Raw genomic sequence first — 19,724 nt, forward strand, 5'->3', positions numbered from 1 at the left:
TTCAAACGTGCAGTTCCTGCAAAACAGCCCAAGAATTTACAGGAACTGGAGATTTGTCAAGAGGAATGGGCAGCTTTACCATCTGAGAAGATAAAGAGCCTCATCCACAAATACCACAAAATACTTCAAGCTGTCATTAATGTTAAAGGGGGAAATACATAGTATTAAGAACTGGGGTATGTAAACTATTGATCATACATAGTATTAAGAACTGGGGTATGTAAACTATTGATCAGGGTCATTTGGGTAGTTTCTGTTGTCATTATTATTTAAAAAAAATAAACACATTTTCACCCGAACACTAACCATGAGTGAAAGAAAGGGTTTTTGATTCATATTCGCTGAAAAATGGCCAAGAAATCATAAACTCTACCAAGGTATGTAAACCTATGAGCACAACTGTGTGTGTGTATGTGTATATATATATATATATATATATATATATATATATATACACACACACACACACACACATTTGGTTTCACTTTGTTAACTAGTTAGCCCTGCCAACCACTTTTTCACTTTCTCACTGGGAAGAGGAGTGGTATTTGGTATAGTCAGCTGTACAGTTAAACTGCTTTTATGTTCACCTAAACTACAAATAAATTGCAAGAATAATTTGCCCCTTTCACACTGTCGGACCGTTCAGATCCTGTCAGTTTTGACGGCAGACCTGAACGGGTGCTCCATGCTAGTCTATGGAGCGACGGATGTCAGCGGTGACATGTCCGCTGACATCCGACCCTGTCCGATCCACCAAAAGCAGGCGGGTGGCCCTACGTCCGGATCCATCGCTATCGGATCGGGTGAGATCTGATGAAAACGGACATGCTGTCCGTTTTCATCCGATCTCTCCATAGAATCCTGCGGCGCTCGACAAGCCCCTTCCCGCTCAGTGAGCAGAGAGGGACCTGTCATCTGCCGGCTCAGCGGAGATCAACGGAGAAAACTCCCGCTGAGCCGGCGGACAGAGTCGGACTCTGTGCAAGCGGATCCGCCTAACGCTATATGAATTTGAACAATGGACTGAATGAAAATAATTAGGACTGCATGGAAATTACTTGTGATAATATCATTTTGCTTAAACAATATATCTTAATGTATAAAGGTGCGTTTTAGATTGGGTATGGATGAGTCTCTCTTTGGATTTCATCAACAACTCTGTGTTTTTTCAAGAGATTTTTCTGCTTTCCTGTTAGCAAAGGAAATGATGGTGTCAGATTCAGCAGCTGGGAGACCAGATATATGTAGCTACACACAGAAAACTGGGACCAGACAATGTATATATCTTTGAAGTGAGATTTATTTACAGTGAAATAAGAGACAAGCATGCCCCAGCAAACAGTGAACATTAACAAACCCCAGTGACAAAATACCTAATAAACTTAACAGAGACCTAACAACTGACTATATACAAAATATATATACAACGAAGAACAAGTAGAAAGTTTGTGGTCAATTCCAGAATCAATCAGTTTGATATAAATGGCACCAACATCCTCTGTGTGTAAGTAGAAAGCAATCTTGTAGAGATAATGAAGGACAAGGGTAACAAGGAATACCAGGGATGCAAGGAAGGAGGGAATCAAGACTGGGCGCAGGAACCAAGAGCAAGAGTAAGCAGCAGGGTACAGGATGCAAGAAAAACTCAGGAGCAGGATACATGAACAAGGATCTGGCAGCAAAGATGACTATCAAAGCAGTGACACAAGGTGTGTTAGTAGGAGCAGCTTTTTATGGCCACCTAGCAGCTGAAACCGGGTGGATTTTATCACTGAAACCTACTGGCTTCTGGGAGACAAATGTTGATGGACACTGGAACTGCAGCAATCAGCCCAGAGCACCACAGTGCCACCAGCAGGTGAACTCAGTCCTAACAGCTGGGAAATCTCTTTAATGGGAACTTACACACAAAAAGCAAAGCACATTGTTGTCTGCACTTTCCTGTTCCGGTGACATTTCCACCCGTTTTAGGTATAGCGTTGCAGGGACAAGATGTGAGGTAAAATCTCCCAGTGGGGTTACAAACAGAAACAAGAACTTGACAATTTGCAATAACATTTTTTACTAACTTTAAAAGTTTTTATCTTCACGGATCATTATTGCCATCTCAACTGTATCATATTGTTGGGTCAGTTTATATTGAGTGCAACATTAGCACACATTAGCACATGTCATTCTATACACTGAGTCAATTAAGGTTGCTTGCACTTTGTGTCATTTGATATTTTATTTATTTTTTGTATTGGTTTTTGTATTGGTTTACATCAACTCACAGGTTAGCATGTGTCAATTTAATAATCTATACCAATACCTAGCAGCACCATTTCCACCACATTTACAAATACTATTTCTCATTCTCAGACCCTACTTAGTAGATGTCACCATGGAGGCAGCAGCTACTAGCATCAGATTATTAGGTTAATTGCCATCAGCCTGGGACATTCCTTATTAATTAGGTTTTCTGGATGCCTAGAACTGTATTCATAATTATATGGATGGAGGATTGTGGATGAATTTAATGTAAACATTCATATTTTGCCCACTTTGGCTAAAAGGTCATATTTGGTTATAAGTGGAGCCTGGTATTCTGAGTCTTTGATATCCAAACTGCCATCTACCTGTCACAATTCCCTACTCAGTTCTTGTCCACCTGAGAGTTTTGTGTGTTCCAGCAACTACTTTTGCATTAGCCATAATAATATAAATAAAACAGGGCGAATAAGATCTCCTTCTAATGGCCACAGGAGCATCCTTTTATAATGTAATAATGGCATAGAAATAAGCTGTTGTGCACAAAATGACCAGAAAATTGCATTTATTAATGTAACAACGGTTATCTTGATTTTTTGTCATTATGACACCAATGAATGTCATTATACTGGGAGACAGAAAGATGATATTTTCAAATGCAGGTCATCCTTTGCAAGCTCTCAAAGATATGTTGAATATGTTGCCTAAGAAGCTTTTGTCGGTGTTCTTCATTTACATTTGTTAAATCCTGCTTAATCTTGACTTATTACAGGACAATGCCTCAAAGCTGCTATTAGCTCTTATGGAAAGTCGTCATGACAGCGAGAATGCAGAAAGAATACTTATAAGTCTAAGACCCCAGGAACTGGTGAGTTAGTTGTAGGGGCAAAATGGTTTTATGTAATGGATACTCGTTTTGGTAATGTTGGCACACAACATAATTCTTTGGTAGATTGTTACTTTTAGCTTTCCCCATAATCACTCATAAGATGAGTTTTGCTTTTGCTTGATTTTCAGGTGGATGTCATGAAGAAAGCTTATCTACAGGAAGAAGAAGGGGACAGTTCTGATGTTTCACCCATGGAAGTTGGACATAATATTTACATCCTTGCTCTACAGGTCAGCTCAACTGTTTTTGTTTTTTTGTTTTCTTTTAACAAAGAGTAATTAGTATTATATAAAATGTCTAAAATTCTAAAGATATACATCAGGAATTCCTTAATGACTGCTGATATCATGTACTGCATTTGAAAAACACGTGTGTGCACTTAAAATGTTTTATGAGGCATAGACATCACTGAAGCTTGTAGACATAACCAATACATAAAGGTAATAATAATAATAATAAACTTTTGGTAATTGATATCTTCTTTTATTAGTTTAGTAGATTATAAATTGATATTTTTGCTTATATCAAATGTTTTCTTTTACAAAAAAACAAAACAAATATTCTTTACAGCTTGCAAAGCATGCTGGGCTTTTTATTAAGAAATCCCAGCATTACCTGCATGTTGGAAGCACCCTTTGTATAACTGTAATGCCGGCCATACACGGTTCGAATTTCGAAAGAATTTTCTTTCGAAAATCGTATCTAAGAATTTTCGTATGAATTTCGCACCATTAGTGGGCTGCAGCAACAGCCGATTTTCGTGCAGAAATAAAATTTGAGGAATCGGACATGTTGGAAATTTTTAGAAAAACGAACGATTTTCTAATCAATGATGGGAGAATCGTGCGAGAAACGTAAGAAAATGTACGGAGATAAAAGAAAATGTACGGAGATAAAAGAAAATGTACGGAGATAAAAGAAAATGTACGGAGAGAAAAGAAGATTCCCAGCCAAGAAAATTCTTTTCTGTAGCAACATGAGGTGAAATTGAAGGCTTGGTCGGCCGAATTTCGAAAATCAATGGTGGCATCATCGGATCACAAAAAAAACGAATTTTCTGATTTTGAAAAGAAAATTCGTTCGAAATTCGACCGTGTATGGCCTGCATAACTCTGTGTATAACGGTCACACTGCCAAAAACATGCTGCCAATAAGTATAAATCACAGATGCCTGTCATTACAGATGCTTCTGGGATATTATGTTTGTGCAAGGTTGTGACACTTCATGGTAGGGTCAAAACTTGGCCCCTCCTTTCTCATGATCATTCCTACTGGCAATTGAGGTATCTTAACATAGTAATAGGCCAACAGGGCCTGTGCCAGGGAGCGGGCAGGCTTTGGCACAGCAGGAAGTGTCCAGTCAGACAGTCCAGGCCAGGTGACAGCGGCCTAGTGAAGAATCTAGGCAACAATAGAGCAAAAAGAAAGTGGCAGTAGTCTGCTCCGGTTTCATGGAGCTAGAACTTAGATCCTTCCAGGTGGAGGACAAAGCTAATGTTCCTTGGCAACACTTTTTTTATTTATTTTTTTTTAGCCTTGTTTGTTATGTGGGGGAGCTGTTATTTTATATGCTAAGCGGCAGGAAGGAGGGGAATCCATGGATTGTAAAAAATTAAATGCATTACAAACCATTATTAACTCAAATTTTTTTTTTATTAAAAAGGCTGCAACGTTTTTAAAACATAGAAAATATATATTGGAAACATATTCAAGTGTTTTTTCTTTCCAGCTCCTATTTTTTGTTTTAATAGTTTTAGATATATATTTTTATATTTTCTCTATACATTTTAATTTTTTTTTTAAAACCATGGCTGTGCTTCCACCAACCAGAAGGATCAGAACTTAAGGCTCACAAGGCCAGCACAGAGTACAACCACTTATTTCTCTTTGCTCCGCTGTTACCTGGGTTCTTCACAACACCACTGTCATTTGCTCAACCACAGACTTGGAAAGAAAAACTGCATTACTGGCCTGGACTAAAAACTCCTGACAGTCAAAGGGAGCTGCTCCCCAGGAAATCCACCACTTCACAGAGTTGTTTTAAATAGTGATTGGGGCAAGTGTCATTAATGCACATTCTCCAACTTCCCATGGCTGTGATTCACTTCAGCCTTTATGGTATCTACGCCTGTGTTATATGCTTTTTGTCTTTTGATTATGACATTCTTAGCTCCAACATATAGGGCTTCAAGACTTAGTCGATATTGCTATTTTATGTGAGCTGTTTTTCTTCCCCAGCCCTGAATTAACTTTTAAATGTTTCATACAGTGCTATGAAAAGAATTCCATGTAAAACTCTGTGCGACAATAAAAATGTATGTAACCCTTCTCCCTAATTTTGTAACAGGTAACTTGTTTGATGAACACAACAGGATCATTAAATACAACTAGGGGTACCCATAGACATCAGAAGGCAGTTACGTGGGCTGAACATCTGAAACAGTGGTCTCCTGTCTATGGGTCCCTACAGACACTGCCAGCCAGTGGTTCTCAGAGTAATGTTTTCTCAGGTTGGAAAACATTATTTGGTTTCTAGAGACCCAAGTTAAGCTAACAATAGAGGTATAGTTGGTACGTAGATATTAACCACTTAGCAACCGGCCCATAGCTTAAAGACAGCTACAGGGCGGTTGTTTAACTCTGGGAGGGTGTACTATGACGTCCTGATCGTGGCCGTTCACCATGTGATCGCTCCATTAAATGACAGAGTATTTCACTTGTAAACAAACCGGTGTCATGACATGTTCCTCTCTCCTCTCTGTGTACCGATAGGTACATTGTGAGAGGAGAAGGGCGAACACATACGTAAGTCCCACCCACTTATGAAAACGGTGTTCAAACCACACATGTGAGGTATTGCTGCGAACATTAGAAAGAAAGCCATAATTTTGGCCCTAGACCTCCTCTATAACTCAAAACATGTAACCAATAAAAAATGTTAACGCGTCACCTATGGGGATTTTTAAGTAGCGAAGTTTGGCGCAATTCCTCAAGCGTGTGCAGTTTTCAAGGTTGACATGTTAGGTATCTATTTACTCAGCGTAACTTCATCTTTCACATGAAACATTGGTCTAACTTTACTGTTTTTTTTTTTTAAAGCACAAAACAGTTTTTTTCCCAAAAAAACGCATTTGAAAAATTGCTGCGCAAGTACCGCTCAAGATAAAAAGTTGCAATGACCGCCATTATATTCTCTAGGGTCTTTGCTAAAAAAATATATTTTGGAGTTCTATGTAATTTTCTAGCAAATAAATGATGATTTTTACATGTAGGAGAGAAATGTCAGAGAAATGTCAGAATTGGCCTGGATGCTCCAGAACGCCTGAAGGTGCTCCCTGCATGTTGGACCTCTGTATGTGGCCATGCTGTGTAAAAGTCTCACACATGTGGTATCGCCATACTTGGAAATAATAGCAGAACGTGTTTTGGGGTTTAATTTGTGGTATGCATATGCTGTGTGTGAGAAATAACCTGATAATATGACAATTTTGTGAAAAAATCAAAATAAAAAAAATCTTGATATTGCAAAGAATTGTGGGAAAAAATTACAACTTCAAAAAGCTCACCATGCATCTTTCTAAATACCTTGGAATGTTTTCTTTCCAAAAAGTGGTCATTTGGGGGGTATTTGTACTTTTCTGTCATGTTAGGGTCTCAAGAAATGAGATAGACCATCAGTACTTCAGGTGTGATCAATTTTTCAGATATTGGCACCATAGCTTCTGGACTCTATAACAAAATCCAAATAATATCCACCAATTTGTACTTATTTTTACCAACGATATGTAGCGGTATAATTTTTGGCCAAAATGTATCAAGAAAAATGATACAATTTTTTTTTTTTTTTACCGAATTTTACGTCTTTTTTCTTTTATAGCGAAAAAAATTAAAAACCCAATGGTGATTAACTACCACCAAAAGAAAGCTCTATTTGTGTGAAAAAAAATTATATGGGTACAGTAATTGTCATTCAAAATGTGAGAGCATTGAAAGCTTAAAATTGGTCTGGTTATTAAGGGGGTTTAAGTGTCCAGTGGTCATGTGATTAAAGAGGACATTTCTACTGGCAAATCTAAGAATTGGTTAATTTTCACATGAAAGATTTCTAAAAAATAGTATTACTTTTAGCCAATATTAGCACAATAAGAGCATGTCATGTTATGGAGAGCTCAAACCTGTAGCATTGGCTAATTCAATCTTCCAGCACACTGGACAAGGTTTTGTTGTTCAAAAACCAGTATTGTTATGTAAGCACTTTCTGCTTTGCAGTATGAAGATAATAAAATTGACCACAGCCACAGGAAAAGGTGGAATTCTAATTTAGTGTCAAGTGTTACAAATGTTCTTCTGATAACAGGTAGATGTAATAGATTACATAGCAGGGAGGTTCTTGGTTGGAGTTTTCCTTTAAGTGGTTGTAGAAACCCACTTTTTATATCCCTTTAATAGTGGGAATGGCAAGTTTGTATAAGTGCAGTTAGTGGCGTATTGCATTTTTCTCTGACATCTCTTCCATGTTAACATCCTATCACAGTATGTCAGCTTTTTTTCCTTATTTAATGCACAGTCCACTTGTTATATTGTAGCTGGCGCGGCATAACAAACATCTTCAACAACTTCTGAAGCCAGTTCGAAGGATTCAAGAAGAAGAAGAAAGCATCTCTACCATGGTAATTATGGTTGGAATTGCTTGTCACTGTAAATGAATGTAAATCTGTTTAACCACAAATCCATCTTCTGTCCTATTTAACTATTAATGTGTTTGAATGTTCTTCTAGAGCTATCGCTCCCTGTCTCTGTCACCAGCATCATTTTCTTTGTCACTGTCTCCTTTCAGACACACTTGTTAAACCATCAGCGGGTGAAATTCACAAGACTCTTTCACATTACACATGAATTCCAAATTCTCTTGACAGTACTGAGTAATTAAATGGGACAAAGTTCATTCATTTATTAACTTAAATGGTGAAACAGTCAAGTGTAAGGCAGCCCTAATTGCTAACATTTATCAGGCCATCCAACTTTTCAGGGATGTTTAATTGCTTTATTTTGATATATTTCTCTTGGGTTAACTAGGGTATAAAAGTTCCATCATCTCTCTATCCGATAAGCTTTTTAAATGAGTAATAAGTTAAATTATCAACTTAAATGGTTAAAACAGGTACACTTCATAGACTAGCATATAAGTAGTAGCACACATTCAGAAGTTGCAATCAACAAATACAGTATGTCATACGATATACAAGGATAAAGACTTGAGATGCTTATTATTTATATACTATTGTTCTTAGACTACTACTTAGACTAAAACATATATTAATCTCTATCAAAGCGCTATCCTTTTCATGCTACTATCACCACACCAATTATATCATACATATCTCCATCATATGTGCATACGTGCAATAAATGCAAATTAAGTCATCATAAAGTCCCCCAAAAAATTGATAATTTTTTTGATTTTTCTGGATACTTTATGATGATTTCATTTACATTTATTACATATATATCATACAGATCTCCATCATGGGTACATCATTGGTGTGGTGATAGTAGCATGAGAAGGATACCGCTGTTATAGAGATTGCTAGTTGAAACAACTGCCAAAACATCTTGGTGTTAGATGAACTGCAAGCAGTCCAAGGGAAGCATTCATGCTCTTAAAGTGACAGTGAGTACAGAAATGGCACACATCCTAAAATCCACTATTCAGTAATGAGCTCTATTGTTAATACTGATATGTATTTCAGTTACCAACAATTACACAGGCTCGTGCACATACTTTAATGCAGTTCTGGTACACCAAAATGCATATTGCTGGTCTGCTTTGCAATTGTCAGTAACAGCCTGGTTTGAGAGCCTCCAGCTATGCAAATTGCATAGTGTTTGCCTACTTTGTAAATGTCCATTTAAACAAAGCTTTGTACTGGTAGTGCCAGATGGAAAAGCTATTTGACCTGGTATCAGCCTACTGCAGTCCATGCAAATCACTGTGCTGCTTTCTTTGCCAGTGTCCAGTAACCGGCTGGGGAGGATGACCTGAGCTTAGGGAAAGTAGGTTGCATGATGCTAGCAATAAGATTGAGGACATTATATGGCAGAGAAAGTACTGCAGATGAATTCTCTGGATTAAAGCTGAATATTGCAGTAAAAGCTGTTATTTTTTATTTAGTCCTTTTATGGGCTAATATTTTTGATCTTGTTACTTTTGTTTGTTGGTTCTGCTTTAAGGGTTACCATGACAAATGTTGCTAAATTCTTTTGATCCAGTGGTATGATAGAGACAACCACAAACAAAAAAGGAATAACATGGTCAAAATCACAATTAATGAAACTGCCCACATTTAATTATTTACAGTTTGATAAGGATACTAATGTTTTTGGTGGTTTATGAAGGGAAATGCTCATTAATAATTCAGATAAGAAAGTATAATAGCACAGCAATAAACAGTGGACTGAATTAAATATGACATTTCAATACACACACACATATTTTGAACAAGAGCAGCTTCATGGGAAGTACAGACTTTTTCTTTCAATTTTGATTTCAGTTCTGTTTAATTGTTTCCAGTGTGTGGGACTAGTACCCTGGCACTGTATGTTGTAAATGTGACTTAGCAAGTGTATGAAGATTTTTTCTTTTGTTGACATCAATGAAATTTTTGGGTTTTAAACCTTCTTTACCCATAACATCCGGTGAGAGCAAGATAAGGGATGTAAGCAATAAAAGGCAAAAACTATAACCAGTATCAAACCTGTTACAATTAAAATGAAACATATCAGAATTTCTTTCACTGCTTGGCAATAAAAGGGAATAATTATCTTAACGTGAAACTAAACTGCATCTGAGCACAAAGAAACCAAAAATGCTATTTAATTCATTTTTAATATTCATACCCATCTATCTATGTCTCCATGCTTTATTTTGCTGAGAGATCACTTTGAAATATACCCCCCCCCCCTCCACGCCATAGCAATCCTTGAGTAAGGATGATGATTCATGTAGCATTTACCTCCTAGAAGCCATCTGCCATTAGCTCGGGGGTGCAGACAGGAGGGTATGCTTATTTCAGAAAAACCCTCCTCCCCTCCTGAGGACTCTTGTGATGTATAACATAATTTGCCTAGGAATGGAAAACCAGGAAGTGACTGGACAAATGTAAAAATACGTTTTCAAAGAAGTAGATATGATATACAGTATCTTCCTATCTATTTACTAATGCTAGCAGCATAAGACCCCTTGCACACGGGTGTCATAATTTACTAATGTTTACTCAGAAACTTGTGAGGTTTATGTGCAAGGGGCCAAAAACTGTGGGTAAAGACCTGAGTAATGTTGGGTATATGTGAGTAAAGGTACGCAAGTGTATAGACAAGTAAAATTCTTCTTCATTGCCGTTATTGTAATATACCCTTTTAGATGAGTAAACACACATACTGTATAAAGTAAATTACTGCACAGATGAAAAATGTTCTATTTTTGTTTTACTACTCTTGTCTATGTGTATGGTTCCGTAGACAACAATGCATCTAATTTCAGATCAGTAAAAAACTCAACATTTTTTACTCCCGTGTGCAAGAGGCCCAAGGATTAAAAAAAGTCAATGTTGAATGAGAGAGTGAAGTTCTACTTTAAATTAAGGTATGAAGAAAAGACAGAGGGAAATACAGTATGTCGCAAAAGTGAGAACACCCCTCACATTTTTGTAAATATTTTATTATATCTTTTCATGTGACAACACTGAAGAAATTACACTTTGCTACAATGTAAATTCGTGAGTGTACAGCTTGTATAACAGTGTAAAATTTGCTTTCCCCTCAAAATAACTAAACACACAGCCATTAATGTCTAAAGCCGTGGCAACAAAAGTGAGTACAACCCTAAGTTAAAATGTCCTGGTGTCATGTGATTCATTAGTGTTACAAGGTCTCGGGTGTGAATGGGGAGCAGGTGTGTTCAATTTGTTATCGGTCTCACTTTCTCATAATGGTCACTGGAAATTCAACATGGCACTTCGTTGCAAAGAACTCTCTGAGTATCTGAAAAACATAATTGTTGCTCTACATAAAGATGGCTTAGGCTATAAGAAAATTGCCAAGACCCTGAAACTGAGCTGCAGCACAGTGGCTAAGACCATACAGCAGTTTAACAGAACAGGTTCCACTCAGATTAGGCCTTGCCATGGTTGACCAAAGAAGTTGAGTGCACATGCTCAGCGTCATATCCAGAGGTTGTCTTTGGGAAATAGACATATGAGTGCTGCCAGCATTGTTGCAGAGGTTGAAGGTGGTCGGGGGTCAGCCTGTAAATGGTCAGACCATCCACCGCACATCAAATTGGTCTGCATGGCTGTCATCCCAGAAGGAAGCCTCTTCTAAAGATGATGCACAAGAAAGCCTGCAAACAGTTTGCTGAAGACAAGCAGACTAAGGACATGGATTACTGGAACCATGTCCTGTGGTCTGATGAGACCAAGATAAACTTATTTGGTTCAGATGGTGTCAAGCGTGTGTGGCGGCAACCAGGTGAGGAGTACAAAGATAAGTGTGTCTTGCTTACAGTCAAGCATGGTGGTGTGAGTGTCATGGTCTGGGGCTGCATGAGTGCTGCCGACACTGGGGAGCTACAGTTCATCGAGGGAACCATGAATGCCAACATGAACTATGACATACTGAAGCATAGCATGATCCCCTCCCTTCGGAGACTGGGCCACATGGCGGTATTCCAACATGATAACAACCCCAAACACACCTCCAAGACAACCACTGCCTTGCTAAAGAAGCTGAGGGTAAAGGTGATGGACTAGCTAAGCATGTCTCCAGAGCTAAACCCTATTAAGCATCTGTGGGGCATCCTCAAACTGAAGGTGGAGGAGCGCAAGGTCTCTAAAATCCATCAGCTTAATGATGTCATCATGGAGGAGTGGAAGAGAACTCCAGTGGCAACCTGTGAAGCTCTGGTGAACTCCATGCCCAAGAGGGTTAAGGCAGTGCTAGAAAATAATGCTGGCCTCACAAAACATTGACACTTTGGGCCCAATTAGGACATTTTCACTTAGGGGTGTACTCACTTTTGTTGCCAGCGGTTTAGACATTATTGGCTATGTGTTGAGCTATTTTGATGGGACAGCAAATTTACACTGTTATACAAACTGTACACTCACTACTTTACATTGTAGCAAAGTGTCATTTTTTTGTATTGTCACATGAAAAGATATAAAAAAATATTTACAAAAATGTGAAGGATGTACTCCCTTTTGTGAGATACTGTATATATCGGAATCGCACATTACATGACTCAAGCTTGATAATCATAAACTGTAGCTTTTAGGTTGATTTGTTTAGGTGATTAGACACTGGCAGAAAGCTTACTCCAACAACCTTACCCCACTTCGTGATTCCTTCCTTTACCCTCTTTCTCGTATGCATTGCAAAATTCTGCAAAACATACAGCAGGACCAATATCTTTGTATCTTTTGCTGTGGTGGATTACATTCATTTTCAGTGGGTTGCCTAACTTGACATATGGCATCTCAAACCATGAAAATGAACTGTTGTTTGAAGCCCTCTTGTGTTAAAAGCTGCACTTGATGCCATGTATATCTTACAATCTATCACCACTGTACAGTCAGGGGGTTGCAACTGGTACTGAATTATGTTATTTTTTCTTAATTATACGTATTATCTCAATTGTAAAGTATAAGACATGCAAAGTATTCAATGACCCTGGGTTATAGGCTCCTACCCTCAGGTGATTGGACATTGGCAAGCTTTTAAGGACACATCCCCAGGGTGCCTTCCCTATAACCCTACCCAACTCCATGAATCCTATGTTACTCTGCATCACTTGCTGCAAAACTAATGCCGCGTACACACGGGCGGACTGTATGGCCTACTTAGTCCGTCGAAACACATTTCAGCGGACAGTCCGCTCGTGTGTGGGCTTCAGCGGACTTTTTCAGCGTGCAGTCTGGCGTACTAAGTATTTCGGATTTTTCTAAATTCTGTCCGTCATACTTTGGTTTCAGCGGACAATCCGCTCGTCAGTAGGCTAGTTCGACGGACTAAGAATGGCGCATGCTCAGAAAGGATTTACACGGCGGAAGGGTGCATTGCTGTGTATTGGACTTCCTATTTCTAGTCCCGTCGTACGTGCTGTACACGTCATCGCGCAAGCTTTCGACGGACTGTTTGTGCATCCGTGTGTGGTCAAGTCTGTTCATTCGAAAGTATGACGGACTGTCCGTCGGATTGTATGACGGACTAAGTAGGCCATACAGTCCGCCCCTGTGTACGCGGCTTAAGGAATGGAAAAAAGGGTGGCCTGTGTCCTGTACTCCAAGATATGGAATTTACAAATATGTCATAATTCCACTTATCTTCATCATACAGTACAGTTCAATTTTGCCCTACATTGATGGACCTCTTCTACTTCACAGAGAAATCACTCTTAGCATAACTAGTTTATTATTTTATTTTCCTTTAATATTTTATCTTGAGATCCTTCATTCAACTACTCGGGTCTTCTAATGCCACAAATCAGATCAACGCAACCTCAGTAAACTCTGAGTTGTATCTGGACCCCACCTTTTTGGACGGCCTATAATGTTGCTCTGGCCACTGAATTCTCCATGGGTGCTCACTTTGGCATTTAGTGCAATGCATATAGTCAGCTGCAGGTCCATTCCTATAGAACCCAGTCTTTGAAGACTGGGTAATGACCTCTGAGTTGGGCAAAGCCTGGACTTTGCATACAGTCCAGCATCGTGCACAGGTAAGACAAGGTCACCCTGTATGCTTATGACCATTGCTGTAAAAGGCCAGGACTATATTGGAAGTATATTCACTCCTGAAGTTTTCAAATTTGTTTCTAAAACTCAACCACTCAGAGCTTAGTCTCTGGGAGGTACATCACACCACAGATGTTTTACTGTCAGTTCAGCCTAGAGCCACTGTATGGTACTCAGGCACATCCTCCTGCCTTTTCACCAAGATGATTTACTACAGGACGGTCTAAACCCAGGTTGCTACATTCACTTTCTGGACACACTTACCCTATAATTTGTACCCTACTCCATGAGCATCCCACTTGGGAGTACCCCAACATGTGGCTATGGTGGAAACCAGGCTAAAGGGAGCCATTGAAAAACCACAGCGAACATTTGCTCTGCTGAAGGCCCGCACAACACTCAGTCTCAGAGTAATGATGTGTCCCTTGCACCAGAGCAGGAGTCGACTAACATTGGTCTCTGCATCCGATTTCTAGCTCTTTTTCAGGCACACAACCAGTGGCCTACCAGCCAAAAGTGAGTGGAATTTTCTGCGTATATATAATATACAAACACACACACACACACACACACACAGTATATCATTTCCCAATTCTTTGATAATTAAAAACAAGCAAGTGCTTATAGGTACAGGAAGTTGACACAAACAGTGACTATACAAATCTTGTAAAATGAACAAAATGCTCAAGTAATAAACATAAATGATAAAGTGTACCAAATATTATAGACCATATAGTGAAATGTCCATTAGGATCAAAAGCCTAATCCAGGGCTCAAAATTTCAAGTCCTGAGCTACTAGCCAGGCCTTAAGTGTTACTCGCCACCAGTTGCCCCACCCAACACCTACCATGCCCCACCCCTTAACCTGCCCATAAACACGCCCTCATAAATCATCTCATGAAGCGACACATAAATGTTTTATGCAGCATTAAGTTACAAAAATAAATAATAACAAATTTATCAGTGCCCTTTAGGGCAGCCTCACCAGTGCCCATCGATGCAGCCTAACCTGTGCCCATTAATGCAGCGTCACCTGTGCCCATCAAGGCAGTGTAACCAGTGCCCATCAATGCAGCCTGACCTGTGCCCATCAATGCAGTGTAACCAGTGCCCATCAGTGCAGCATAACCAGTGCCCATCCATGCAGCGTGACCTGTGCCCTTCAATGCAGCATGACCTGTGCCCATCAATGCAGTGTGACCTGTGCCCATCAATGCAGTGTGACCTGTGCAGAGGAAGAGGCGAGTCGGTCGGATCATCAGAGAGCGGGGATTGCCCACTATAACAACTTTCATTTGAATTGCCTGGTGTTCTCGGAGCTCACCATCACATAGTCCCACCTCCTGGCCCGACACTTTTGATGACGTCACATGTCCTGGCATTGGACCGGTGTTCTGTCTATCAAAGACGCTGGGCCAGGAGGTGGGACTATGTGATGGTGAGCTCCAGGAACACTGAGCAAATGAAATGAAAGCTGGTACAGCAGGCATACCCCACTCCCTGATGATCCGGCCGGCTGGCTTGCCTCTTCCTCCCCTCTCTCTTCCTCTTGGGGATCGCTGGGAGAACGGCTCCCAATCTACCACACCTCCTGGCAGTGCACCCTGTGAGAGTACACATTACATTCAAAATCTTCTTTAATGTTTAATAGTTTGTTATAAAATTTTGCAAACAGGTAATTTTTCTCCTTCATTGATATGCAGTGATGAGGCGGCACTGGTGGGCACTAATAGGCTGCACTGGTGGGCACTGATAGGCTGCACTGATGGGGACAGATAAGGCAGTACTGACAGGCACAGATAAGGCGGCACTGATGGCCACTGATAAGATGGTACTGATGGGTGGCATGGATGGGTGGCACTGATAGGTACCACTGATAGGCACTGATAGGTGTCACTGGTAGGTGACACTGATGGGCACTGATAGGTTGCACTGTTGTGTGGCACTGATTTTGCCCACTGTGGGCGCTGGTGGGCACTGGTAGGCGGCAATGTTGCCTATTGCTAGGTGGCACTGGCAGGGGGCACAGATGGGCACTGAGCATCTGGCGGCAGCTCGCCGTGATCGGGACTGATTGGGTCTCTCACAGCCGCTGGTGATCGGCCTTTTTTTTTTCTCCTCACGCTGTCAGCGCAAGGAGAAAAAATAGCTGATTACTGGCTCTGTTGACATCACATGATCAGCTGTCATTGGCTAACAGCTGATCACGTTGAAAGGGGTCGAGGTCGACCCCTTACTCCGATCTGTGATCCAGCGAGTCTCATAGCCTCGCTGATCACAGAGCGTGCCTCGTGCGCCCTGCGGGGGGCATGCAGGCGCTCTGGCACGGGAACGGCAATAGACGTACTCCCGGCAAAGCGGGTCCGCGCTGTAGCCGTCATTCAAGTTGTTAAAGTGGAATTTCACACTTTAAACATTTGATATTTGCTACTAGCACTAGTAGATAGGAAAATATTTCATTTTCTTGTTTTAAATGTTTTTGTTTTTTTTACATTTCTTCATCTACTTCCTAATTTCCAGGCCTAGGCAAATTATGTCATACATTCCAGGAGTCTTCAGAAGGGAAGGGGGGTTTTCTCAGCTCACCACAGCCTCCTGCCTGCATGCCTGAGCTAAGGGCAGATAGATTCCAGAAGTAAATGCTACATGAATCATTTTCTCTTACACAACATGGCCACAGTCAGAAATGCTAGGGAGTGTTTTTCAAAGTGGTTTCTGAGCAAAATAAAGCACAAAGAAATGGATGGATTAGTGAGTTTGCTTTGAATATTAAAAAATGATTAAATGTGGTTTTTGGTTTGTGGTGCTCAGATGCAGTGTAGTTCCATGTTAACATCTTGAACTTAGTGAAGTGCAAAATGCAGCAAATACAGGAGAGACATGTCTCTGAAGTAAATGCAGGGTATCCAATGTTGGTGAGTTATTTTTGCAACACCTATTATTATTATTATTATTATTATTATTATTATACAGGTTTTATATAGCACCAACAGTTTACACAGTGCTTAACAAAATAAAGGCATACATTACAGTTACATTACAATTTGGTACAAGAGGAATCAGAGGACCCTACTCATTAGAGCTTACAGTTAAGCTGCAGGAAAACTTTAAGGTAACAGAGTTCAAAACATAGAGGCACCAGAGCACCCAGTCAACAGTCATGCTTTTCAGATTTAAGTGCCCAGACTTTACACAGGTGCAGCCTAGGGCAGTATTGGAGGAAACTGAAGAGTATTTTTCTTCTCCATATTGCCTCATTATTGAAGAGGGAGCTTTGCGCACCATACTTGCTAAGGTGGAAAAGCTCACTGCTGCCATCCGCATAAGTCTTGCAGATTGATTCTGCTTTGTTTTACCATTCTCCTTTTGGGTACCAAGAGACCTGTAAACCCTCAAAGATATTTCCTGTTCATGAACAGATAAAATGCTCAATCTTTGATGATTGTGTAACTCCAAAAATGATTTTCACTTCTCCTGAAATATTTACCAAACTCTACCCAGTGGAAAAAAGTGTTCACTAGACAGTAGTCTAAACAAACATCACCCTGTACCTATTGAAGATGTTCCCTCATTCTGCAAATTGAGATGCTCTTAAGGCCTGGTTCACACCTATGCATTTTTTATTTTGTTTTCAGTTTTGCAGAAACACCCTACATAGTCCATTTAACATGGTTTTCTATGGGTCACATTCACAGGTCTGCACTTAATGCAAAGGGCCAGGGACTTTTTTTTTCTGGTTTTTGGTTCCATAGACTTCAATGGATCAAAAATGTGTATTGAAAAACTCAAAATGCACCTGGAATATGCAAACTGCAACCTGCATAGGTGTGAATCAGGCCTAAAGACTCTCTTTAATCTTTACTGACAGCCCTGCTATCAGCTCTTGCTGCAATCTCAGCAGGCCTGGACTGGGACAAAAATAGGTCTGGCCATTTTAGACTGAGCAGCCCATGACCTGTTAACTAGCCCCTTCCCCACTCTCCAGCCCGACGGATCCCCCGGGAGAGGGGAGGGGGGAGCCCGGCAGAGGTGCGGGGGGGGGGGGGCGAGTGGGACTGGGAAAGAGCATTGGGGGAGTGGAGAGCACAGGGAGGAACCTTGAAAACATGGGGTGAGGCGAGAGTACAGGGAGAGGAGAGCATGGGGGGCTGGAGAGTACAGGGGGCAGGGGGTAGGAGAACACAGGATGAAGCAAAAACATGGGGTGGGGCAGAGAGCACAAGGAGGACAGGAGAGCACAGGGGGGTGAAGAGTACAAGGGGGAGGCGGAGATCACTGAGGGAGGAAGACAGCACTGAGAGAAGGCAAAGAGCACAGGGAGGGCAGGAGAGCACGGGGGTGGAGTTCACAAGGGGGAGGTGGAGATCACTGGGAGGCTGGAGAGCACTGGAGAAGAGTGTGGGGGGTTGTGGAGAGCACTGGGGGCAGCAGAGAGCATGGGGGGAGGTAGATAGAACAGGGAAGGCTGAGAGCCAGGGGGGTGGTGGAGAGCATATGGGCAGCAGAGAGCATGGGGGTGGTGGAGAGCATGGGGGAGTCTGGGAGCCAGGGGAGGTGGAGAGCTCAGGGGGCAGCGGAGAGCATGAGGGAGGCCGAGAGCCAGGGGGGAGGTGGAGAGCACAGGGGGCAGTGGAGAGCACAGGGGGACAGTGGAGAGCACAGGGGGACAGTGGAGAGCACAGGGGGAGGTGAAGAGCACGGGGAGGCTGAGAGCCAGGGGGGAGTTGGAGAGCACAGGGGGGGCAACAGAGAGCATGGAGGGAAGTGGAGAGAACTTGGGGCTGGAGAGCACGAGTGGGCAAAGAGTATGGGTGGGGCGGAGAGCATGGGGGGCAGCAGAAATAAGCAGGATAGGAGGAGCAGTGGGGGTGGCTGCATATAGAATCATTCTCTCCATCTTCCTCCTGCCGTCTCTGAATGCCTGCTTCTCATCTCCCTCTCGCAGGCATTCAGAGACTGCAGGAGGAAGATGGAGAGAATGATTCTTCTATATGCAGCCGCCCCACTGCTCCTCCTATCCAGGCTACATGGGGGCTGCACTCACGTTCTCTCTGATCCGGCTCCAAGGTGTCTGCAGCAGGTGTCTCGCTGGCTCCTCCCCCTTTGTGGCCACGCCCCCAGTACGACAGCTGAAATATATGGGTGGCCATAGGTTTCTCTTCTAGCTCCTCCTCCCTTCATGTTTCCATCCCCCTGGCGCCGATGGCTGAGCTGAACTGGCAGCCAGGAGGTCGCACAGAGGCCTAGTGAGTGGCGTGGGCTCAATGAGCAGCCCAGCAAGGACTTGCGGCCCCCGTCCCACCGAGCAAGTGCCTGGTTTGCCCTATGGCCAATCCGGGCCTGAATCTCAGTATCTCAAACTGCAGCTAACTGGACTAGGGCAAGGAACAACCAACATGGTCCTCTCTGCTTTTTTGTGTAAATACCCTACCTAGAATATATCATGAGATTGATTACCAGAATGGTCCTAATTTCCATTCACATGCACAGAATCTTTTGCCTAAAATTTTGGGCAGCTGAAGCCACCTGTAAAAGAAGCCTCACATATGAATTTTCAAGGAAGACTTATTTAGGGAGGCACTTCATCCTTGATCAATTCATAAAAAATGTCACAGGAGGTAAAGTTTTAATTCCACGGTGGAAGATGTCAAAACAACCCTGCTTAGGAGCCTCTACTTCTGCAAAGTGTAGCGCACCTAAGATATGGAATTTACTAGTCAAAAATCATATTTTGTTTTTAAATGTTTGGAAAAAATATTGTCCTGAAAAGACACTGACTCTTGTGAAGCAG

At 41.5% G+C, this 19,724-nt stretch overlaps 1 protein-coding gene across 3 annotated transcripts in view; it reads left to right on the forward strand.

Moving 5' to 3' along the window:
• Window positions 1-19,724, forward strand: part of ITPR3 (inositol 1,4,5-trisphosphate receptor type 3) — a 406,280-nt gene that overhangs the window by 297,290 nt on the left and 89,266 nt on the right. For all 3 annotated transcript variants that reach the window (XM_077481406.1, XM_077481407.1, XM_077481408.1), the window contains exons 44-46: window positions 3,026-3,121; window positions 3,271-3,372; window positions 7,729-7,812. In XM_077481406.1, the coding sequence (XP_077337532.1) occupies window positions 3,026-3,121; window positions 3,271-3,372; window positions 7,729-7,812 (282 nt within the window). The remainder of the gene's footprint in view (window positions 1-3,025; window positions 3,122-3,270; window positions 3,373-7,728; window positions 7,813-19,724) is intronic.

Source organism: Lithobates pipiens, unplaced genomic scaffold (genome assembly GCF_037356315.1).
Source record: "Lithobates pipiens isolate NorthernLeopardFrog02 unplaced genomic scaffold, aLitPip1_a1.2 Scaffold_16, whole genome shotgun sequence".
In the NCBI taxonomy this organism is placed as follows: Eukaryota; Metazoa; Chordata; class Amphibia; order Anura; family Ranidae; genus Lithobates; species Lithobates pipiens.